The sequence below is a fragment of the Plectrocnemia conspersa genome, unplaced genomic scaffold, assembly GCF_051122295.1.
Source record: "Plectrocnemia conspersa isolate PC_06_02 unplaced genomic scaffold, ASM5112229v1 ptg000002l, whole genome shotgun sequence".
NCBI classification, from domain to species: Eukaryota; Metazoa; Arthropoda; class Insecta; order Trichoptera; family Polycentropodidae; genus Plectrocnemia; species Plectrocnemia conspersa.
The window spans coordinates 654,233-679,874 of record NW_028277166.1 but is presented as its reverse complement, the minus strand read 5'-3'; the positions used below and the strand labels follow the sequence as shown (position 1 = coordinate 679,874).

General features: G+C 30.3%; 3 protein-coding genes across 3 annotated transcripts in view; 2 read left to right on the top strand and 1 right to left on the bottom strand.

The window, feature by feature from the left end:
* shd (cytochrome P450 family 24 subfamily A member shade) overlaps positions 1-19,816 on the top strand; it is a 32,465-nt gene extending 12,649 nt beyond the window's left edge. Inside the window, exons 2-9 of the mRNA XM_088203421.1 lie at positions 11,995-12,222; positions 14,134-14,332; positions 14,415-14,605; positions 15,001-15,196; positions 18,283-18,439; positions 18,520-18,765; positions 18,827-19,030; positions 19,530-19,816. Of these exons, the coding sequence (XP_088059547.1) occupies positions 12,000-12,222; positions 14,134-14,332; positions 14,415-14,605; positions 15,001-15,196; positions 18,283-18,439; positions 18,520-18,765; positions 18,827-19,030; positions 19,530-19,637 (1,524 nt within the window). The 5' untranslated portion in view covers positions 11,995-11,999 and the 3' untranslated portion in view covers positions 19,638-19,816. The remainder of the gene's footprint in view (positions 1-11,994; positions 12,223-14,133; positions 14,333-14,414; positions 14,606-15,000; positions 15,197-18,282; positions 18,440-18,519; positions 18,766-18,826; positions 19,031-19,529) is intronic.
* Positions 19,817-20,926: 1,110 nt separating this feature from the next.
* On the top strand, positions 20,927-23,686 carry Gip (hydroxypyruvate isomerase-like protein Gip). Its single transcript, XM_088206100.1, has 5 exons — positions 20,927-21,032; positions 21,114-21,373; positions 21,430-21,717; positions 23,219-23,349; positions 23,423-23,686. The coding sequence occupies exons 2-5, from the start codon at positions 21,124-21,126 to the stop codon at positions 23,597-23,599; spliced, it is 846 nt and encodes a 281-aa protein (XP_088062226.1). The 5' UTR covers positions 20,927-21,032; positions 21,114-21,123; the 3' UTR covers positions 23,600-23,686.
* LOC148237252 (aurora kinase B-like) lies at positions 23,590-25,244 on the bottom strand. Its single transcript, XM_088206099.1, has 7 exons — positions 25,123-25,244; positions 24,922-25,039; positions 24,622-24,813; positions 24,404-24,560; positions 24,203-24,339; positions 23,896-24,127; positions 23,590-23,825 (listed from the first exon to the last, which is right to left on the bottom strand). Exons 2-7 carry the CDS (start codon positions 25,035-25,037, stop codon positions 23,724-23,726), a joined length of 936 nt encoding a protein of 311 aa, XP_088062225.1. The 5' UTR covers positions 25,038-25,039; positions 25,123-25,244; the 3' UTR covers positions 23,590-23,723.
* Positions 25,245-25,642: the final 398 nt, after the last annotated feature.

Genomic DNA, 25,642 nt, shown 5'->3' with positions numbered 1-25,642 from the left:
TGGAATGAAAGTTATATATTTTATGTAGCTAAATATTTATATCTTGTAATGTATAAAAGGACATTATTTTTGTACGTAGTTTCCATGGCGTTCAATACCAGTTTTAGTGATTAGAAAGTTCATGCAACTTTAAAAAAAATATTTTGCCTGAGTGCTAAATCTAGCCAGTAGGTGTTCAAGACATAGAATTCGTTTAGTCGAAGATTAGCTTTTTTGTTTTGGCTCTCTTGGTTTCTAACTGCTTCTTCTGCTTATTTCGTTCTTACAATTTCTATGATATTCATATTACACTTTAATGGTCGAGTATGTTACAGACATTTTTAGTCCACTAATACACTTTCTAGAGGAACAGTCATGTATCACTATACTGATATGTCATTCTAAGATGATTAAAAAATGAACGAACACTTTAATAATACTACTAATATTAATTTACAATAAAATAAAGATTTGTATCGCATATTTGACTCATATTCAAAAATACGTGACTCGAGTGTCTTGAATTAATGGAATCGACATGACGTATCATTTTTTACGACCTGATGCATATCTCTGCAATTTGAATCCGACTTCATTGCCAATTGCTACTTAACTGCATCAATCAATTAATGTAATGCGTTGGATATTGACTTTCTTCGGCAGTGATTGTTAAATTGCAGAACTTTCATTGATAAATGCGTCGGTCGGTTGTTATTCAACAGACCGAAGGCATCTGAGGATATTAAGAATGATGTCATTCGCAAAGTTCAGGAAAAACAGCTTTATATTTGAAATTCAATAAGCAACCTTTTTATAAATGCCCGAATCCGTAAATGCAAAATGCGTACGTGACTACATCGCAGCTTATGGAAAATTTCGTTTTATTTTATAGTAAAGCTTATATTTGATTATTATTTTAAAAACAGTAAAAACAGGTTGCATCGCATCTCATAATATGAGATTTTTCTATTACTTTATATTACTGTTATGTATAATATAAATACGGATACGAGACTTTAACTGTACTCATGGCAAACAAGAAAACGCCCGAGGCCTTTGAAATGTTGTGTTATAGACAGATGCTGAGGATGTCGTGGCCCAGACGTATAAGAAACGATACAATGCTGCAAAATTAAGTAGTTTGATTTGTAATACAGGATTCTTCCGCTTCTAGTGAATGAAACATATTATAGGCGCTGAATCAGAAAATATATATGCTGATTTTGTGTTTTCTCTCTGAAAGTCACTGTTGATTTTATTTATGATTATGGTAATATATTACACATAGTAAATAAAGCTGAATTTTTCTTTAGCATTATGCATTTTTCAAGTAGAAAAAGTTACTTTTTCACTTTTGAGACTGCTCAGTATTTTTTCATTCAATGAGTTCTTTGGTAATTGTAGTGATTTATTTTATATTGCTGTTTAATCACTAGTAATATATGGTCAGTATCTTTTTGATAAATGGTAATTAAAGTCTGGACCACATTAAACTTAAATTTATAATATTATTCCATAGATTATATTTGATTTAGCGTATATTTTTTTATAGTTCATTTTTTTATATCAATTTCATAATGCTACCATAATTTAATTAAAAATAGAATATTTAATATAAATAAAATGTTTTAATCAAATTACTGACTCTAATCAAATAAAATTATTGAAGGCCTTTATTTTTTATTAGCATATAATAATGATATATATTTTTAGTTTCTGTAAATATTTTCCTACATAAAAAAAAAATATTTAATATTTTATTTAATTAAGTAAAGTTTTATGAAGCATTGTCTTAATTTATTTAAATTTATTAAATATCCTTTAAATTTAATAAATAAACTTTTTGTCATTTATGTGGAATTTAACGGTTTTTATAACGGTCTATATTTTTTTTTAATTGCCCTTATAAATATTTTCGCAAAGTGTAGCCAGCTTGATTCACCATTTTGTTTAATAATGGCAGCTATTAAAAAAGATCCTTGTTCTGTTTAAAAATAGTATAATAATGTTGAGTGGTTAAGATCGTTATATATATTAAAACAAAATATCATTTTTTTGTGATTTAACCCTTTGGACGCGTTAATGAAAAATAATATTTAATTGTTTTTTTTTTTTTTTTTAATTTTATCTTGATACTGTGTTTAAATGTTCTGATTTTTTAAATTTTTATTTATTTAAAATGATATTTTATGTTTTTTCACAAAAAAGTTTTTTCTTGAAAAGCATTTTTTTACTGATTTTTGCGTAAAGAAATAAAGAAATCAATTGGGCGACTTTAGTCGATTTCCGCGTTCAAAGGGTTAAATTGGATATAACTGTTTTTGAGCTCACGATCACAGCCATAGTTTCATATAATATCGGCATGAAACATTTTTATAAATTTGAATATCTGGGCTAAGTATGTTAGCCAGCCTATTCCGCCATCATGTTTCAAAATAACGGCTATTAAAAAATTGTTACGCGTCAAAAATTCCTAGAAAAAAGGTTAAGTGATCAAAAATGTTTAAAAATTTAATATAAATATCTAGACATGGTTTTGTAAGCCATTTTATATTAAAATATTGGCCATTAAAAAAAATTTAACTTCGTTAAAAAGTCTTAAAAAAGAGTAAAAAATGTTTTAAAATGTAAAAAATGAAATTTATAAAAATATATTTTTTAGTCATTCAAATGGGATATAACGGGTTTTAAGCACATGATAACTGCCGTTGTTTTAATCATATTGCCATTCTAAGTTTGTCAGTCATTATGATCTGCTATTTTGTCTTAAAATAGCTGCTATTCAAAATAAATCGTTAAAAATAATAGAAAAGGCAAAAATATTTCATAATAAAAAATAAGTTTTTTGCCATTTAAATAGGATATAACGGTTTTTGAGTACCTAATAATTGCCGTTGTTTTTTAATTATATTGCTATGAAACTGAAACTTTTTTTTATAGAAAACTCTTAAATATCCAGGTTTATTTTGTTAGATTTGTCTGATCCACGATTTTGTTTTAAATTATCGGCCATTCAAAAAAAATAGAACACCGTTAAAAATCTTAGAAAAGTTAAAATTGTCTTGTAATATTTTTTTGCTATTTTTGGCAATATAAAACTGCCGTGGTTTTAATCAAATCCCAAAAATCTTTTTTTGAAAATTTTTCAAATTTTTCTTTAACTTGATTATTTTAAAAATTAAAATCTTTATTTATCTTTAGTTATCTCACTACAGTAAAAAGTGATCAAAAATACTACGTGAAATACTCGTAAAGGTAGACTTTTTGCATCACTACAATCATAGTAAACAATTTTTATATAAAACTGTACTTTTTCTTCTTTAAGATTAAGACATTAGCAAAAAAAAATTCAAAAAATTATATTTTTGTAAAAAGTCATAATTTTTATTTTTCCTTCAACAATCAATAATTATAATCTAGAAGTTGAAACTTAACTTAAAATAAATAAAATATATACTGTCTATCATAATCAATCATAAAACAGTAATGAAAAATATTATTTTATAGTTTTTTTGCTGTAAATTCAAAAATTATATTATTTACCATTTTTAAAAAATAGGTTTTTCACAAAAAAAAACTAATGTTACAGTTGTTATCAACATTAAAATCTAAATATAAATTAGACTATCTTATCTTTGTGATAAATACGGTGCAAATTTTACAGTGAAATTGCCAACGTTTCAAGAAGAAATTTTCCCGGTGAATTGAACTTTACTTTTAATTGATCTTCACGGTACCGTTGATATCTGCACGAGCGGCAGGCGATAAGCGGTTAGATTTTATTTTTAATTTAGACAACTTTTTTATTATTAGATGAGTGCTATCAAAGATGGCGGTCGTTGAACCTGTTGTCGTAAAAAGTCCGATTGTCCGTTCGGCGTAAACTCCGTCGTCGTGGGCGGCTGGCTTTTCGGAGGCATTTTCGGCCATACAATTTTTATTTTTAGCTCATTTGGCTTGGCGATTCGACGGGAGAGACATATGCTAAAGCGTTTACGACCGGACAATTGACTGAATGAAGCCTTGGAGCGCCCGTGTGCTCCTTTTGCAATTAATGTCAAGGAATACCGCATAAATATTAGATTTGATGCGAATTCTTCGCGTTCGACGTTTGCCGACAGCGGACGTGGAACATAGTCTTCTAGGTCGCCAACTCTCGTGTGCCAGGTTCGACAATGGTCTTCGCTTTTTGAAAAAAGGAAAAAGCTCCGACCGAACCAACAATAACAACGCAATTATTGTAATGCACAAGGCGTGCTTCGCGAGGAGCACGCATCGAGCTTTGGATCCGCACATCGGAACTGTTTAGATACTGAACAAGCTCTCCTCTCGTATTGAGGTTCATCGTAAATTATTGGCTTAGGTTTATGTCGCGTTTTTATCGAGGTAAATATAGAGTAATTAAGCTGCTGTTGCAGAATATATATTGATTGATCTTTGAAGCTATTCAACTTCATATTATATATTTTTTTTAATATAAATAAATAATTTATTATTCATTGCCATAATTGCCTAAATAACTCCCAGCGTCAGGCCAATAAAAAGTGCGCTGTCCTTTTTGCACTGATCGACGACCCAAGATCAACTTTCCAATGTGGATCCAAACTTTTTATGTCCCTGAAACCCGATGAAAAAAAGAGTTTTTCAGTACCTTCCAGAACCGACTTCTATATATTTAAAATATGCTTTAATTGTGCTATCTTATGTACATGAAGAGCAGTTTACGAGAAACAATATAAAGTAGTACAAAATTTAGTTTCCAAGAAAAGTCGTTTATCTTGTTTGTTGCGCACAATGCGCCTGTTGTTTCTGTTACTCATTGAACATTACCCAAATATCTGAAATCATTTTTTATATTATTTTGACAAACAGTATTTTTAGTCTTCGTAAGAGTTTTCGGTTCAATTTCAAGTTGCAATTCTGAAGTTTATGAATTACTAAAAATGTGTCTCTTATACATCAGAATCAGTATTTAAACAATGTATGAAAAGTCATACATTTATAGAAAGGTTACAATTATAGTCTAGGAGCTGAACTCTAGGCATACATAATTTTCAATTATGTGACTAATATATGTATAAATATATTTGGAAGAAACCGACTTATTTTATAAAGATATCTGGTCCAATATTTATCCACAATCTAACTACGTAATAGACAATCGTTTTTTTTCTAATTTAGAATATTACAAAAATTCTTTTTACGAATTTTTGCATAGATATTATTTTTTATTGTATTAAAAAATTCCATGGTATTAATCGCAAATCGTATACTAAAACTGGTATGTGGAAATTGAAATTTATTATACTAATCTTATTGATATGGTTATCTTGTTGATCAAACGTGAAGACTAATAATTGTTGCCGTCCATTCCTAAAATTGTTATTGAGATGCCCTTGATGTCTGTGGCATAAATATAAACAGGGAAAATCCACGTTCCAGACAGAGGGGTAAGATGCTTTAGTTCTCCCCTTGAACCGGTTGCGAAGGGCTCCTTTTTTATTAGATTCAATTAGAAATGACCTTGTGTGTGTGCGCGCTTTTTATGATAGCTTTGAATGCCAAGAGTGAAATGATGTACGCACACATCCATATATTAAAGCAAAGGAGGGTGTAATTTTATGGCGTTCCTTCCTTGGCGCAAAGCCAGGCCCTAGACAGCTTGTCGCCCCTGGGCATCCATAATATTATCCTAAATTAAATTTAAATAACGCATATTGCTCGCACCTACCTGCCAAAAGGCGTGAATAAATTTATCAAGCCTTTTTTTAAACACTTCCTTAATTTTTAACAAGAATTTAAATTTAGGTGGCATAAGGCTAAGCAATACTTATGCCTAAGCTTCATCTACGTTATATTTATTTCATAGATATTTTCTCCAATTAAGAACTTAGATTCTTAACACTTAAAGTTTGATTTAACAAATTTTTTGAGGGATAAATCTTAGTGATAGAATGAGACTTTTTAAGTTTAAAATTGAACAGATAACGGAAAAAATTAAACAATTGCTGATTTAGAGTTTCTTTTTATGTCTCATATATTTTAAGTATGTGTCCTTTTTTAATCAGTAAAATTCATTGATTCACTTTTGCTTAAAAAAATACATTTTTAATATTATGTTGTCTGCTATTGTATTTAAAAAAATTAACTTTTTACATCACTGCATAAAAATTATATTCGTATTACAGTAAACATTTACTGAAAATTTCATTTATCATAATTATTAATTTTGACGTTTTTCTACATTAAAATTCATAATTATGATAAATATAAATTTAATATAATTTTATATTGTCAATTTATTTACACGTTCTCGCAAAAAATAATAAAAAAATCATTGTGTTGAAAAATAGTAATTTTATTTTTAAATTATTAAAAGCCCGCTCTAAAATCTCTCGGAAGTTGTCCGAGGTTACCGAGAGCGGGAGGTAAAGTGGGGGTAATTCAGTCGACTTGGCCAGCTTCGAGCGCTTCCGAACATTGTCGGCAAAAGGACCGAAGTCAGAGCTGCTCTTTCGAGCGCAAGCGGTGAGATACTTCCCCTTTCGCTCTCTCGCGTGTTAAGTGACGAGAGTGAGAGAGATAATGATATGGTGTTTCGCAAACTGAGTTTCGCTTCAATTTCATATGGTTAACACGCATGTCGAGCGCTGCATCGTGGTCACGTGGTCAAGTTATAATACCACATGCTTATCGGGGACTTTAACAGACTTTTACTGACATCTTTAAATATTTTAGTGCACCAAAAGGGATTAGTTATGTTTTTGATTGTATATTCTTCTAACAGATATCGTTATTATATTTTTTTTCATATAAAATTAAATAATTAAAAAATAATTAGTGATACTTGATTTTGTTAAAAAAATCGTTTCGAATATCCTTATGTATTTTCCTAGATCGGTTTATATAAATGTCACACCATAACGAATTCTTATTTAGAATCGATGGCGACAAATTCTAGGATAGTGACAGATGTGGTGGTCGTATTCTCAAGTATCATTTTTATGCCTTATGGCATTTCGCAAAAGCCGACAAAGATTTTGAGTAAATTGAATATTTACGACCGAAAAGTTTTCACTGATATTGTATTGGTGAGTGCCCACACAAACTTTTATAATTATCAGTAGCGTAATTTTAATAATATGACAATTTAAAAATTGCGATTATTTGGCACATTTTTCGTACGTGACAGAAGCCGCCGTCCGGACGGCATATGAAATTTGCGGCAGTGTGGTCGCTTAATCGAAGTCGTAGGTCTCGGCCAACTTCAGTTGTAACTTCGGTTCGTACAACTTCCAGAGAGTGTAGTGCAGGCATTACACCGCGGCTGATATTTTTAATATGTGGGGGGCACCTATTCATGCCATATTTTTTTTAATATTATGGTTCAATTAATTCAAGTGATTTACAGCCTTAAATTACACTAAATAACCATATAATTAGGCTCAAAGGTTTATGGCACCTTTGGTGCCCAATGAGTACTAGCGACTTTCTTGATGACTTCAATAGAAGCAAACTTCCTATAGCCTATTACTAAATGTATCTAATTCTTTATTTAATATTGACGTCGGATCCGGCAATTTTCACTAAGATTTAATTTTCATGATATATGAAAATTCGGCAACTGAAGGGTTAATAATTGCTAAATGATTCAAAGAACATTTTATAGATAAAATAATGAGATTGTATAAATATTATGCACAAGTATGTATTGCTTTTAAAGTTATTTAAGCAAAATATATTAAAAATTAGCATAACATAAAAATAAACAACAGTGCAGTAGACGTCCTTGTTTCCGAGGACATATCCTAAATATTGGGGATTTTCCCCGGCTAATGCTTTCGTCCTCATATTTTATTGTGTTATTGTCGTCTTGTAATCGAGTGTGACATAAATTTTGTAATTACAATGCAAGAGCTGATAACACATAATTGGAATTTTGTTTTGTGGGCTTATTTGCTTCTATTGCCACATAAAATAAATTAATAGCAAAAAAAGCTATAACAGACGCAATAAATCTGATTTATGTGCTTTGTGGGCACAAGAAATATCAAACAATAACACATTTTTCATGCACAGCTTCATGTAACACAATGTCAATTCAAAACAATGTGAAATGTGATTCGAACTCAAATATCTACATAGTACATATATTGTATAATATCTTGGAGTGAAAATAATTATTAAGTATTATATCTTTTATTCAACATTACTGAACCAGAAGCTGCATTCTGTTAATTGCCATTAACTCTCACCTTTGATGGTTTCGCCAGGATTAAAAAGAATATAGTGAATTGTAACTTTTTTATGGTGTTATTCAGATTTGCGAAATGTTTTAGGGCTTCATTTTGACCAACTATTGTGCAGACCGCTTTCGATTGTAAAGGATCCACTTTTTTAAAAGCGTAAACATGTGATCATTTCTGTTACGTAAAAGAAACGCAAAACAAATTTAGTAACATACTTTATCTTAAAACCAAACATTGCTGGTGACTTTCGATAGAAGCAGAAGTTTGTAGTGTACAAATAAATATGACCCATATCCTTAAACTTCTTCAAATTATTTTTTTTTCTGATTTATTGTGTCATAATTGAAATACCACAAAACTAAAATCTTTCTCATGATCTACTTCTATGTAAATATTGCATAAAATACGAGACAAGTTTAATTTATTTTTGGTTAGAGTTAAGAATGTTGTTATGAATTTCTTCAGTTACAAATTTAATACATCCGTTATTTGATTGCCATTAGTGCAAAAAAGCTCAAAATAAGTGCTTCGAATTTATTCTTCGACATTATTTTAAAAGTGCAATCAGACGTTTTGAAGCGTAATGTATAAACAATGACAAATAAACACTTGCCCTTTGTATGGAATTTTGTAATCTCTAGCAAAAATCTTGGAACTTTAAGAATATTACTTATTTTTTGACTCTTTTACCCGAACTTTGTTAAAAATTAAATAGCAACGAAAGACCCTTAATTTAATAATATTTTCGGATATATTTTTTTTTATTAATGCAACCGGAAATCAGATGTATACATACTTATCTAGACTTCTTATCTGAAACTTGTTCTATATTTTGCTTTCCATCCTGTGAATTTTAATGAAATATGACTTATTCTAGCAATAATAATTTTGAAACCAATCGTAAGAAATATTAGCACATTTCATGAATATGCTTTTATTAAATGGCCAATATGGCTTGGATTATTTTACTTACAGTAAACTATTTTATCGTAGATATTTTAACAAAGACGCTTTTTACAGTTTTGTTTGTTGATTTTGTGGGGGTCGATTTATTTGGTTGGTATGAGCTAGACACTGACAAACAAAGTACGACAGCCGGTGGTGTCTCGTCCACCGGCCTCTTAACAATCATCTATGATATAATATGTAACCAAAAAGTATGAAAAAGAGTTGCGAGCCACATATTTTGTATCTCTAGATTGTCGTTAATAAATAAATGGCAATTCAATTTGACTGATTACGATACACCTTTTTTGTAAGACTTAATCGAGAAGTTTCACACTTGTAATTACAATATAGAGTTTAATTGTTATAATATTTATATTTAAGAGTAAGATAATCCATTTGTACGTGACCAGACTATTGCCAAAATTTTTGTATTCCAAAAAGATTTTAGGATTACATATATTTTCCAGAGTCACTTTTTGTGGATATGACCTTAAAATCCTTTCTACTAAAAAACGCTGATAAAGACATACATGTCGATGTTACACTCTGCACAATATGCACATTACGCGCTGATGCGATTATGTAACAATAGCAACGAGAAGTGAATTCGTTCGACACGCCACATGTGTTTACCGCGAGGTCAGCGACAGCAGCAAAAGCAAAACCCTCTATGTAACAGCAAAAGAACCAGTGTCAGGGTCGGTGCCCATTTCACTCCTAGTTGTTGGAATGCGGAATCACACTTTTAATTAACGGTCTGACCGATAGACTTTTGCGGATGCGCTTTGCACGCGTCTGTGTAGAATCTAGGCTAAAGCTTTTAAGCCTAAGACGTTGCAAGAGTTCAGTTCAAAAAAAATATGACGAATATTGCCAGCTATTAGTCTTTGTATTATGTGAAACATTTTATGAATAAAATTAATAGTCAGAACAATGGTCGATATGGCTATGCTTAGGGTCGATTGGGCGTCGACGGAAAAAATCAGTGTATGGAATCAAGTGTTTTCGCTCCAACATTTCTGATAACATTATTATGTTATCAAATATAAGATAAATTGATTTAAATATAAAATGATTATTTTTTATATATTATATAATAAAAGTTTTTTTAGATATAAGCGATTTTATTTTTAAAGAAATATGCAATTTTTTAATTTTTTCTCAAAATTACTTTATATTTGCATTTTCATGATTGAATGAAATAATTATTTTGATATATAAATAAATATTTTGATACATAAATTTCCTTAAAACTGCTGTTTCTGATATATTTACATCCCACTATGTTTATAAAATTGAACAGAAAAAAACTTAACTTTATCTGTATGGCAACAAAAGCTCAGTAATATTTAAAAAATAATAAAGTGGTTATAAATAAGGTTAGTAAATAAATAATTACATATAGCAATTGATTATTTCACTACAACAATAGTAATAAAAAATACTTAACTATTAAATAAAAAATATCATTATACATTGAAAATATTAATCATATAATATACTACATTAATACTTTTACTTCAACTCCATCATAAAAATATATTAATATTTTATAAAATCATTTTTATGTTAAAATTAAAAAGACAATATTTCCTCATTAGCTACACGTTACATGTAGTAAAAATATTAGATGCAATAATAATTACTACAATAAAAAAATGATAACATTAAAACATATTTTTGTAGCGATTTTTATGAAAAACTATTGCAATGAAATATTATAATTTTGTTAAAAAAATTGTTTTGTAGCTGTTTTTTATAAGAAAAAAAATACATTTTATAACTTTAATATGTATTATATAATTCATTAATTCTTTTAATTTTTTTTATATTTAGTAAAATAAAAAGTTGAAAAAAACGATGATTTGTATGTGTCATTAAAACAAAATAATTATCTACGCGTCACAAGTTACCATAAAAAATAATAATAATTAATAAAACAATTAATTATTATTTTTTGTAAAAAAACCTTTTTAGCTATATTTTGTAGCTGTTTTTGTGCAACTTTATGAAGTCATAATTTTAATCTATATATCAATGAACTATAAGAATTAATTAAATGTAATTATGAAATAATTTAAGAACAATTTTCTCGCAATGAAATCTATATTTAAAAAATGATACACCTTGAAAAGTGTTATCTTCTTTATAATCCTTCTTTACTGAAGATAGACTCGAATACAAATTTTCTTAAGAAATGGATAGATGTAATATTTTTTCATTGATATATAGATATACATATGTATGAAATGAATAAGTAACTTTTATTCAGTGACATCTCTTGTACACAATTGCAATTATTATTTAAATGTTTATAATAATTTTAACCACACTTTTAATTAATCAACAGGAATAAAAATTATCTAGTTCATTATTTTTTTCATTATAAATTCAGTGTAAAACTTGATAGATCTGAAGGATTATATATGTTGTTACTTAAGTTTATTTTTCGTATTCTTCGGGAAGAATCTGGATCTAGATTGTTTTGACTCTCCATCCAAGTACCTCAGTGCAGTGCTCTTTGCAATCCCTCGCACCACCAGCTCGGATAACATCTCGGAATTTACAAATCGAAAAAAAACGCTCATATACAAAACTCACTTCCTGGAGTGTGCCCGCGTGTATATGTTTGCACTCTGAAAAAACGATCGACCAAAAAATCCGGTTCTATAAAAGCAACCCGGTCCGATGATAAAAAGTTAAACTCGCGTCTGCTTTTTCGAGGCTTGACCTTACACGGCTTGGTAACAATAAAAAACGCAACCTAATGACAATCACCAGGAATAATCCGACTCAAATATTCCCTTTAAATCCTTAGAAAACATGCTGCCCAACTTGACGGTGAACATGACCCTGTGGCTGCTGGGAGCTTTCGCCTTCCTACTGCACACCTACAGGAGGATGATCAAATCCATCTCCATCACCAAGATAGGCAAGAATAACGATATCTGGAAAATTCCCGGACCGATATCGTTACCTTACATCGGAACCAATTGGATTTACATCTGGCGCTATAAACCCACAAAGATCCACGAAGTATACGAAGGTAAGAATGATCACAATTAAATATTATATTAGAAGGAGATCGAAGAACATCGAAGACAGTAAAAAAAGCGACTCTGTGCCACTTCGATAGACAGAGATAGTCGTTTCTATTTTTTTCTTCTAAAAAACGCTTGATCGATATTTCACTACAAATATATTATATTTATTTTTAAAGTTTTACTAATATATTTAACATATAATTATTAGGTATTTATAATAATGCATACATAAATATTATATATTTATCATAAAAAAAAAAATAATCGAGAAAAGTTTCATTTTATCTTTCTACAACCAACTAACCGTATTGATTCATAAACCGATGTAATCTCGAGAATGTGAAATTCACACGGTAATTGAAATTACTATTATCAATACAAAATATTTTTTATCAACGCGTGTTTCTGTAATCAATTCAGGGCAGCTTAATATGTTATTACATATTTTAAAAATCAATATCAAATCAAATTTAACTGTTCTATTTAGTAAAAATTATAGCTGGTTAATGCGAGTGAAATCTTATGATAATATAATTATTAATACATCTAAAGATTTTTTAGGCATTTTAGTAATTTACGATACTTGGAATAATTTTTAATTTTTTTGTGTATGAAATTAAATTGAAAAAAAATCCTTATAAAATGCATATGCTACAGTGAATATGTATTACCACTGAAGTTATATTATCACTAGTAAAAATATAATTGCACCAACCCACGCCAGTTAAAATGTATCAAACACAATTACAATTTCACTGCTTAGTATCAATAAAACTATATTTGTTTACAAATAGATGATCTCGTTTTTATATTGTATAATACATGACTAGAGATTCACAGAATTGCGACATAACATCATTCGACAAAATACTATAATATTTCAAATGAATTAAATATAACCTTAATGAATTAATTTAACACTATACATGCCATGTGGTTACACGGCTATACCAATAGACGGCAACTTGTTTTGAAAATTAATAAAAAAATATTTGATTCTTTTTTTAAAATAAGTTTAAGGATCCCTGCATTTTAATAAAACAATAAATGATAAATGGGTTATGCTATAGACTAATAATGCTTGATAAAACGTGGCACAGAAGTAGTGTCACGCTTATTATGAGTTGACTTAATTTGTATTTTGGACTTTTCAAAAACTGTTGTTAGTGTTAGAACTTTCATTAGGTCAAGTTGAATTTAGTTAACTCGTTTAGGGTTTATGTTTGAATATCAAAAGGGCGTCTCGCCACTGTTACAGTGAATGTGTATTTTTCAGTGAAACTATATTTTCACTAATATAAATATAATTTTACTGCCAGTAGAAGATCAAATGAGTTTCACAGACATTTTAGAGCAACTATATTTTCTCTGGTAGAAATATATATCTACCGGTGAAAATGTATTGGATATGCTTTCATAAATAATATGGCTTCAAATGAGAACTATTTTACTTTTATAAGCAAATTATTAATATGATATCATAAAGATTGCAAAAGATTTTTGTAATCTTTATGTAGCAATGCATTAGTTCACAAAAAGCATTGAATAAGTTAGACTTTAATATATGTAAACTTTATCTGACACACAAAAAAATCGTGAGAATGTGAATAGCCGGTATTTATACTGTATAATGACATTCACTTCTGAATAGTTTTCCTAGTTTTTCCATACTTATGAAATATGAAATTAAATAGTTGAAAGTTTATTTTTTACCATTCTTCTAGTAGGAACTAGTAAAAGACTATCTGACCCGCCACGAATCCTTTACTAGATTACCGACAGATAAGATTTCTTTCGAACTTCAGCAACACCATTCAAATATAACGCTATACGTCTAATATAAGCTAGTATAATTATTCAGCTTTACCTAAAATGTACCCATCGCCCTAAATTTTAACGCTCAAGCTTTTCAGATTTACGTCGTAGACATGGAGACGTAGTGAGAGAGGTGATACAGAAAGGCCATATAGTGATCAGTTTATACAAGAAAGAAGACATAGAAAAAGTTCTTCGCTACCCAAGTCGCTACCCTTTCAGACCTGCGTCTGATATCATCAAGAACTACAGATTGGAAAGACCGGAAAAGTTCGCCAGCGCTGGGATAGTCAATGAGTGAGTGATTTTATCTTATGGAACTGGCTTAATATTTAGTTGAGTATTCAAATATCTTATGTTTTTCTTTATGGGAATGAAGGCAAGGCGAAATGTGGTGGAATATAAGAAGTAAGACCACTTCAGAGTTAAATAGCGCTAAGACTGTGCTCAGATTCTTGCCAGAGTTAAATATTATCGGAGATGATTTTGTGAATCTGCTGAAGATGAACAGAGATCAAGACAGCGTGGTGGAGCTCTTTCAGCACTTTGCGTCAAGATATGGACTTGAAAGTAAGTTATGTTTATCACTTATTTTTGGTATATTTTTTTGTGTTTCAATTTTTGTTCAATGTAGACCACTTTCTTTTGTAAATAATCTATTTTTTATTGCACGTTACAATACAATCGAATTATCGTAGCTGTATCGTAGCTACTGAATGTTTCAGTGGTTGTTTTCAACTGAAGAAGGACATTTACGACCTTCTTCATCTTTGTACCAATTGCCTTCAAAAACGAGCAAATTAAATAAAGTCTTAAATTAAGAAAGAATGCTAGTTGAAGTATGTTAATTTTATTCAATTGATAATGAATGAAGAAAAAGTTATCAAACCTTAAATAAATGATTACCACAAAAAACTGCAGGTAAAGGTATTAAAACTAGTTATTAAATTAATTTTACTTTTCAGCCACTTGCGCTTTAGTATTGGGTCAAAGGATGACATTCATGAATAACGAATTATCTATCAATGCTCAAGCTCTTGAGCATGCCGTGAACAATCGTTTCAAGGCAGAAAGAGACAGTGTCTATGCCAGCGATCTGGAGAGTTTTATGAAGACCAAATCATATCACGACTTTATTGTGAACGAAGAGCAGCTATACAGGTGAACATTATATTATTATTATTGCTTTGTATCTTAAGGATTGATAGCTATAAAGGAACAGATATTATCGGGCGCGTACGGTGAGATACATTCCCTTTCGCTCGCTCGCGTGTTAAGTGACGAGAGTGAGTGAGAAGAAGTGGGCGTGCGGAACGCATGTAACGCACGCTCTTATCTCTCACTCACTCTCGTCACTTAACACGCGAGCGAACGAAAGGAAATGTATCTCACAGTACGCGATTGATATTTACATACTTTTATATTCATTAAACTGTATATAAATACATAAAGAATTATAGACACAGCAAATTCTCTGTAATTTTGGCAGTAATTTCGAATGCCTCATAAACAATATACGCATTTATTTGATCATAAGAAATAGTTATTCTCCGCATGAAACTGATTTTTACTTTGTCTTTGTTTTCGACTAAATCTAACTATTTTAGCTGCTCCCAAAATGTAGTATATCTAAAAAATATATTGAAAAACTTTTGCAGTGTACAAATTAGATTACATACTTTGATGCCATCATTAAGATTCGTCATACGATACTATTATCAATATTCAAATCGGTTATCTCCAATTTTAATTGATCTTTTAATCCTCAAATATTGTTCAATCAATGTCATTTATCTTGTAATCCATAATCAATTTTATCGTACTTACTTTAATAATATAATAGTATAAATCAAAAATAACGCGTAATCTATTCATTCTCAAGGCAAAAATATGTAATCCTATATGATTATTAGCGCGCACCTTAATCCGTTTAGTAGTCTCCTATGGTGTTTCATTTTAAAATAAAAAACTAAATAACATTTTTTCTTTAACGATTAAAACGCTTTTATCGCGAGTTGAACTAGCTCTGTTTTATGATTGTAATGTGCATTGATCCTTTTAATTGTAAATAGGGAATGTTTCAATTGATGAATTCGGTAATACATTACTACTTAATTTATATATCAAAATGTTAGGCAGAAATTTCATAGCTAATAAATAATTAAAATTGTTGTATTAATCTACAAATTTCAGACATTAAAATCTGCTCAAAATTTCATAACGACAGAGCTCACTGTACTCGAGTTCTTGCTGTTTTAATAAATGTTCTGCCTTATATTTTTTCGAGCTGTACGTTGCGCAGCGCAATAATAAATTCTAAAAAAATAAAGGGTATTGCATTATTACTTTAATTATACAATACAGCGAAAAACTTCCGTGTGACAAAGGTCGCAAGAATTAGATAGATTGCTGTATATATAAGTGCGTAACTTTTTTTTAAATAAATATCTTGTTGGAATTGCGGATTTTGATTTTTAATATATATATTTATGTAAAGGGGTTTAAAAATTAGAAAAAAATATTTTTATTTTTAAATAAACATTATTATTATTTTTTAATTTCCATTAAGAACCTATGTACTTTTTTCTATGGTTTAACGAAGCAACGATTTTTTTAATTTTAATTATTCGCCATTTTTAAACATTTTTTTTCAAAAAAATATTTTTGAATAAGTTTAATGTTTATATATACATAATTAAATATTACTAATTAAATCTCGGCTAAGTTTTTTAACAAACCTGATTAACCATCTTGTTCCAAAATGGCGGCCATTAAAAAATCTTTGCTAAAAAATCTTAGATAAGGTAAAAGGCATTTAAAATAATAAATTAAAATGAAATAAATTTGGTTGCTTACGTTGGTTCTTGAGAACATAATAACTGTCTTAGTCTTAATGTAGCTTTAATGATAATATGAAACTTATTCTAAAAATATAGTATATTGTTCGTTAGAAAGTCTGATCCGCCACCTTTTTTCAAAATGAGGACTATTCAAAACATTTAAAATATTGAAGCTCCGTTAAAAAAATTTTAGAAAAAAGGAAAATTGTGAAATAGGGTTAACAAAATTAAATTTAAAAAAAAATGTTTTTTTTTACATTTTAGATAAAAAAGTAGATTTAAAAAATATTTTACTAGCTTGTTTACAAAAATCTAATAAATTACCGGACGATTAGTAATAAAAATTCAAATAAAATTTAAATTAAAAAAATGTTTTTCTTTTAAATAAAAAAAATAATTCGCTTGAGAAATTGTAGAGAAAAAGTGGATTAAAAATGATCTTTAATAAATATTAAATTTAAAAAAAGTATAAAATTAAAAACTTATTACACACTTTTATATTCAATAATCTACCTAATACTTACTGCCATTCCGGATGGAATTGCTTTTATTTATGATAATAGAAAATAAAAATAATAATAAGACAATAAATACATAAAAACACATAGCTGTAGATGAAATAGAGTAAATACATTAATAATAATTATTCCATACAAAATATGTGCGAAGTTCAATAATTTTCATTATTGAACTTCGTAGTAGCTCTCAAATATTTTTAGTCTTTTTTGCGGCGATTTAATAATGAGTTTGCGAATAGAGATACATAAAACCTTAACGTAACTTTTTAATGTGTGCTATACATTTTTTTTATAAAAAGTTAATTAACAACCTTTACTTTTAAAACACCGCAAAGCACCACACTTCCAAATTGCTTCTTTGTGGTATTTTGCGTTAATCCCTCAGTATTTATTTATTATAATTTACGTTTTGAAAACAACATACAGCACATTGTCTATAAACCATACCCTTCTTATGTTTCGTGTAGCTTTAAGTTACTTATTTTTAATGATTAGCTTATAACAAACATACTATTGCTAGTATTTTGTATTATTTTTTTTATTGAAATATTTCTGTACTACACCAAAAATTCATAATTCTTAAATATCGGTGTTTCGGTATTGAAAAATTTGTCAAAAGGCCGTTCCTATCTGTGTACTACAAGCTTACGGAAACTACAAACAAATTTAATAATTGTTTATACATTAACATGGTCACAAACTTTTACTGAAAAAGGTGGAGGACGGATTCCTCAACGTCCTCTGTAGCAATTTGAATGATTTAATACTGTTTTTTTTTTTAATCTTAGTAATAATTTTAAATCAATATTTATACTTTTTCCCTATAAATTCTTCATTAAAATATCTCTAGTTAAGTGAATCAAGAAAATAATTTACGTTTGTTTTTTAGTATTATGTCAGAAATAGTGGAAGATGCGAGAATATCGACAGACGTCATGCACGACGATCTAAAATGCATCTTGATGTCGATTGTTGAAAAACCAGATTTGGACGAAAAGGAAAAAAAATCGACGCTCATCGACTTAGTCGCCGCCGGAATAAGCACGGTAGTTTTGCATTTTTGGCGACGATTATCTGCCGAATCTTCGGCGATCGTTTGTGACCAGATTCTCTTTTTTGTTTGCAGTTCAGCAACAGTCTCACGTTCATGTTTTACCTGCTAGCCAAAAACCCGAAGTGTCAACAGAAGATTTTCGAGGAACTAGAGGAGATCTGTCCAAATTCTAATCACATCACAGCTTTAGACATATCCAGAATGACCTACACCAAAGCCTGCATGCAGGAGACCTTCCGAATCATTCCTGTGGCGTTTGGAATCGGCAGAGTGACCGAAGTAGACTTGACGTTCAGCGGATACACCGTTCCAGCTGGGGTAAATAATTCTGCAATAATATTTTTTACCAAAATGAATGGTATATGATCGTAATTTTTAGACCCAAGTATTGTGTCACACTAAAATCGCCTGTCAAGATAACGAGAACTTCTACAGAGCCAAAGAGTTTCTACCAGAACGATGGATCGAGAATAAAGAAACTCAGGCGACGACATCCAGTATTTTTGCACCGTTCGGAATCGGCAGACGGCAGTGTCCTGGAAAACGGTTCATGGAACAAGCAACGGTTGTGACAACAGCGAAGGTATTTTAAAAAGTCAATATAACTATAGAATATGCTGGTACTATTAAAGCATATCTATCTAAACACAAATTTTTCCCCCACATCTTATCTATCCAAGTGTAAAAACACAGCAGGAAACTACTTATTTTAAATATTTTTTATCCTTAATTTAAAAGCCACTAAAACATTTTAAAACAAATCTATCACAAAGGAAATGTAACTTGCTTGATATAAATAATCACTTCAGAATTGCAATAAGTAGTGCTTTTTAAAAAATATTCTTAAAATACAATGTGACGCAGGAACATAATAAATAATATTTTTTTTATTGGCGGGCTATTTCGTCTCTGGGGAAATTCGTTCGAATATATTTTCAAACGCGTTAGCATACCAACGCGCTGATATATACATCTGTGGAGAAACTATTTTGTCAAAAATTTTCCAAAAATTAAATTAAATAACGATACAACTGAAAATCAACGTGTTCTACCATGTAATCAATATGTTTATATTTATGCAGATAATTCGCGAGTTCATCATTGAATTCGACGGTGAATTAGACATCCAGTTCGAATTCATCCTATCACCAAAAACTCCAGTGAGGCTCAAACTACGCGATCGGTGTTGAAGATTACTCATTGCCTGAGAGTATTGTTGTTGATTTTGTTTATTATTAAATTAAACTTGTACATAATATGTTAATTGTTAAGACTGTACATAATATAATAATGTGTGTATTTATGAGAAAGGTTAATCATGTTAAATTATTATTTTTATACGAAAAAATTAAATAGGAATTGGTAAGAATTGTGTTGTTGTTTTTTTACTTATTCTAATAAACTGGTTTCGTAACTTATGTTATTAAGGCGCAATACTTTCCTCGCTTTTGAACAACTACTAATGTGAAATGTAATAAAAAATCAAAGCTAAAAATGTAAACAACATAATTGCGCTCATTAACTTTTGTTGAAGTTGTTTGGCATTTTTTTTGTTTAAGTAAAAATCTCGTATATATGTTTCGATTATCTAAAATCCCAGCGTAGTGAAGAACTCCTTGTTGTGAAGAATTCAGATAAAAATTCTGGGCACCGAATTAAATCGTTAGAATTTAAATTAGCCTTGGGCTAGAATAAAAATTTAATCTCTATCAGAATTGTATTAACCCTTTCTATGTTACGGACGTCAGTTGACGTCAACTAAAAGATGTTCCACCAGTGCTATGGACGTCTACTGACGTCAACCATTTTATGAGAAAGTCGTTTTGAAAAAATAATTGAGGGAAATATAGTGCCATCTCTGGAGAAAGGACAAAAAATTTAAAAATAAGATTTTGGTTTTATATATTGGTTTTTATTTTCTCATGACGCCCCCACACAAACTTCTCGCATCAGTGTTGCCACATATAAAAAAAACTTCCGGATCGTAAGTAAATGCCGAATTTTATCACTTTGTCTCATTGAATAAGAATAAGTAAGTCATTACGAGTCAATTTTTGGTTATGTTTTGCTATGAGTATTGAAACACAATTCATTGCATTCTCGATGTAGTGTTTTTTCAAGTTTTAGAGCGTTGGGGTCAACAAATCGTCGATGCTCGGCGATTTTCAGCCTTAATTGCGTCCCCTATTCTTGACTGTTTTGGCTAGGACGTCTGCGATCGCAAACGCTCCCTTTGCATTAGCAATCCAGATTTTTAATGAGCATGCCATAATACTACTACATATATATTTTTATTATGTGTATTAAATGTTCGAATTATAATTTTAAATTCCATCATGACACTTTGAGAAAAACTGTCAAATCCTGATGAATATATGTTTTATTTGCTCAATGCTTTAACGTCATAATAAAAAATAGTCATAAAAACAGGAAGCTATAATAAATAAAAATTGGAACAGTATTTTTAAAATGTCATGGCCAACAATTGCTATCTTATGAGCATGCGAATCGAAACGTCAAATGTCAAGTTTAAAAATTGAAGTGTTCAACAATGAAATATCATCACTGATAAGATAGTGACTTATGTAATGCAAAACAAACACAAGTTGTGGTCTACTTATCACTTCAGAGTGGTTTTGATGTGACTTATCTTATTATTGTTTCAGACCCACTCGTATGTTTCTGACAAGCATATTGAACAGTCGCACCGCTATTACCGCCATACACAGATTCGCCATGAAATTCAGCGCAAATCTCGTTTTCATGTTCAAGGAGAAGCCTGGCATGATAGACAGGTATGCGTTGGCGAAAGAAGCCGGGTTTACAACAGTCGAAACTGGATTTCCTACGGGTTATACAGTTGAGCAAGTCACTAATGCGAAAGAAAACGCCGGGATCGACCAAGTCTTGATAAATCTATATACAGGTATATGAACTAGCTTTTTCTTTTATTGTATGTTTCTATAACTAGCTGTTTCCTAGGCGACGTGACCAAAGGTGAATTAGGCGTCACGTTTGTGCCAGGAAAAGAGGACGAGTTCAAGAATAATTTGAGTACAACCATTACGTACGCAAAGGCGTTACACTGCTCGATGCTTCACGTGATGGCTGGTAATATTAACGAACCTACTAACGATCTCCATTGGAGCGTTTACGAATCAAATCTGAAGTACGCCGCCGACGAACTCGAGAAGAACGATTTGATTGGGCTGATCGAACCAATCAATAATCATACAGTGCCTAAATATTTTATGAATTCTTATGATAAAGGTAATTATAAAACATTATTTATTTCAGCATCTTTAACAAAAATTATTAAAATAAATGCATAGACATTGTACTAAAGTTAAGAATAAGTTATTTTAAAATAATATTCTTCGTTGCTTAATCCTTCGTCTTTATTTTCATAAGGAAATATACGTTTTAATGCCTGAGCTCTTAACTTTTTCAATATTTAATTTTGATACAATAAATTCTGCCTCTTAACAAAATATTCATAAACTTTTATAATCATGAAGAAATTGCATTAAGCTGGTAGTAAGAGAAGCTTTACTTCTTCTTCCATAATGCCCCCCTCCCCCTCCCCCTCCCTCCAAATGATGTACCTGGTATTTAACTAAGAGAACAACTGAAATAAGCAATATATAAAATAATTGTTTCATAAAACAATTTGTGCATTACTTTTGGACAGATTAGGTGTGAGCTAGCGGTACCAAGTGAGCATTGATCAGAACAGTAAACACCTTATGATTAACTTTCTGCAACTAATTAATGCACAAACAGTTCGTTTTATGGAACAAAGTATTTATTTAAATGTACATGTCTCTCAAAATAATTTCCTGTTAAATAGCACACCTGTTTTTATTATTACTTCAATATATAAAACACAACTATATTTATGCATTTACATTATAATTACTTACATATTTACATACTTGATGTTTTGTTATATTTGTCCTTCGCATGATATTTTTCAGAAGCAATTTTCTATATGTAGATATGATTTTCGATCATGTTTAAAAAATCCTCTTTGTTTCTATTTATATATTGCTTTTTAAATAGCCCTAAGAAAAATTGTCATCTCAGAATGTCATCGCCACTATTTACATTTACCCAATTGCATTAAAATAATCTATGAACGTTTCTTTCAGATTCATCATCGTCGTCGTCATTAAATAAATGTTTACGATTTAAATTCATAGGCAAAATATCACTTTCACTATGGGAAATACTTGCCTTAGTTTCTTGTTTATATTCACTAACAGAAATATTATTTCCATAATAAGGCAATGGTTTTTTGTCAAATAAGTTTGTCAAATCGTTCGCAACATTATATTATTTTATATAATATAATTTTATTTATTAGCACGGATGGCTGCAATTAAAGTTATTTAATTTATTTTAAAAAATATGTATGTATTATACAATAGATAATAATTCACACGTCTGGGCTTTGACAATAGTCGGGTACTCGACAAGTGGCTGGCAGACGGATCAAAAAATTGTTTCTAAAATCCATTGCCGAATTAACAGATTTTACAACGAATTTCAGTAATTTACCGTAACATATTTATAAAAGTAACTAACAAAATAATATAAAATAGTGGAAATTGAATCATAAAGTCACTTAAAAAGGGTTCAGAAAATATAAATTATATTGGACATGACATAGATGATTAACCGTTAATTATTCAGACTCGCAAATACATAATTATTGTCCTCCGTTACAGTCTGTAACAAGACTCGCAATCAATAATTTGTAACATTTCAGCTATAGATATAATAAAACGAATCAACAGTCCTAATCTGCGTCTGATGATGGATTTGTTCCATCTACAACACATAAAAGGCGATCTCACTAACAACATAAATAAGTTTCTCCCGTATGTTGGCCACGTTCAGGTAACGATCATAATATTTCTTGTATAACGAACGTTTTTAAAAATAGAACATAATAACATCGCTCTCTCGTAAGATCGCTCAAGTTCCAAACCGAAACGAGCCGAACACGAGTGGAGAAATAAACTACAAATACATTCTGGAATTGCTGGAATCGTCTGGATATAAAGGATACGTCGGATTGGAATACACTCCTTTGAACGGATCGAAAGATGGCCTATCGTGGATACAAGAATACGGCTATTCGTTATAAATTATATTTTATTTTCAATAAATTAAAATTAAAATGTTATCGTGTATGTATATACAATGCATATTAAATTGATTAGAAATATCGGGATACTTATTTTTAATCATAATAACTCAATTATACTCGGTTATTGTATTTCAGTGATAGGTTCGTCGCGATACTTAGTGATCCACGGATGATCCATAACTTTGGGCAACGATAATCTCTGCGAACCTTTCGGCAGTAGAAGCTAAAATAAATATCGTAAATTAGTCATTAAAAATATAGAAATATTTATAACGGAGGCGTAATATTATTACTTTGCTAATCAAATCTTTAGCTCCGGCGGGAACGCACAAAGGATAAGTAATTTGTAACGATTTAATCTTTTCGTAGGTCTGCGATTGATTTTCGCTTTCGAAAGGAGGTTTGCCAACGAGGAACTCATAGCACAAGACGCCTAAACACCAAATATCGACAGAAATATCGTAGGTTAATCCGTGGACCATTTCTGGAGGCAGATAATCGACCGTGCCGCACATAGTCTTACGTCTGCAAAAATGACAAAAATATGTTAGGTTTCTGTTGGAAGAATAGAATCTTGGTAGAATAGAATTAAAAAATAACCTGTCAGACGGGGCATGGACCGACCAACCGAAATCGGCTAACTTCAAGTTTCCGTCGTTGGCCACTAAAATATTCTCAGGCTTCAAATCTCTGTGCATCACTTTGTGCTTATGACAATAATGAAGCGCGCTAGCGATCTAAATGTAGTAATAATATATGCATTAAAAACATGTGACATATAAAATATAAGAAAACATTTACCTGATAAGTGTATTTAGCTGAAATTTTGTCTGAAAAGCGCGAGTTGGGAGCATTTCTTAGATACGTATACAGCTCACCGCCTTGAGCGAACTCCAAAACAATGAATATCCTGGTTTCGTCATGAAACCACGTCAACAATCGTAAGATATGAGGATGCCTAATTAGAAAATTATCAATTAGAAAAATACAATAAGACAGTAGTAGGAATATATTGTTACTTCAAATGCGATTGAATCTCAATCTCTCTCAAGATCTGCCTCTCTAAGCGATACTGTGTAATCTCTTTTTTATAGAGCGTCTTCAAAGCGACAATGTGACCCGACCGCTTCTCTCTGGCGCAATAAACGCGTCCGAATTTGCCTCTGCCCATTGGGAAACCCAAATCGAAATCATCAGGTGACCAACTGTATCTAAAAAGAGTAATAAAAAAATGACATCAAACTAAAAATAAATAACAATATTTAGTTTAAGAGAACGTCTGGTCAACTTATTTAAATATATAATACAATTAAACTCACTCCTTATTGTACGCTGGATGAGACATCATCTTCTCTGTTATTTCGGCGCATTTTTCTTTATACTTATTAGGAACGTCTTCGATAAACGGAGCAACGCGATCAGAAACGGCCTCCATTTCTACAAAGGCAAACAAATCTGCGTCACTTCAACTTCATACAATTAGATCGATGTTATTCGGTTTGCATTGAATAAAATCTCACCTAATTAAACCGTCGAATGAAAACGAAGAGCGGGCGAACGAACGCTACTTTCAAAAGTGACAACGAACGGTCGTTTGAAAGATATGGCTGTCGAGTGTGTTCCTTTGCGGTCGACTTTTTCACTCTTGTACGCTGGCAATACTTAATATAATTATTATGACTTTTCAATTAAGTAAACAAATTTATTTTAATATCAAAAATTTTATTTTACTAATAACAAATTTTCATTATTTATAGTTCAAATCAAATATATCAGATTCATCGGAGTGTAATGAAAACACGGAACATCCATATAATGTAAGTATGATATGAGACAAAACGACTCGTGAATATTCTTGCGAACAGGCGAGAAGGCAATGGTCATTCAGAATATTTATAAAGCTCATTAATATTATAGCTTTCTATGCCTATAAGATTTGAATCCATAAATATTCTGAGTGGCGAATAAACGATCGATGCCGTCGAAAGTATTTCATACGCCTCCTATCGGCAGATTTAGTATAAAAAAACTATAATTGAT

Excerpts from the sequence above, each read along its gene's own strand:
- LOC148237252 (XM_088206099.1), bottom strand. The coding sequence starts at position 25,037 with ATGGAGGCCGTTTCTGATCGCGTTGCTCCGTTTATCGAAGACGTTCCT. Across the intron at positions 24,814-24,921 it reads CATCCAGCGTACAATAAGGA|ATACAGTTGGTCACCTGATG; the intron begins GTGAGTTTAATT and ends TACTCTTTTTAG. Across the intron at positions 23,826-23,895 it reads CTAAAGATTTGATTAGCAAA|CTTCTACTGCCGAAAGGTTC; the intron begins GTAATAATATTA and ends TATTTATTTTAG.
- Gip (XM_088206100.1), top strand. The coding sequence starts at position 21,124 with ATGTTTCTGACAAGCATATTGAACAGTCGCACCGCTATTACCGCCATA. Across the intron at positions 21,374-21,429 it reads CTTGATAAATCTATATACAG|GCGACGTGACCAAAGGTGAA; the intron begins GTATATGAACTA and ends GCTGTTTCCTAG. Across the intron at positions 21,718-23,218 it reads TATGAATTCTTATGATAAAG|CTATAGATATAATAAAACGA; the intron begins GTAATTATAAAA and ends GTAACATTTCAG.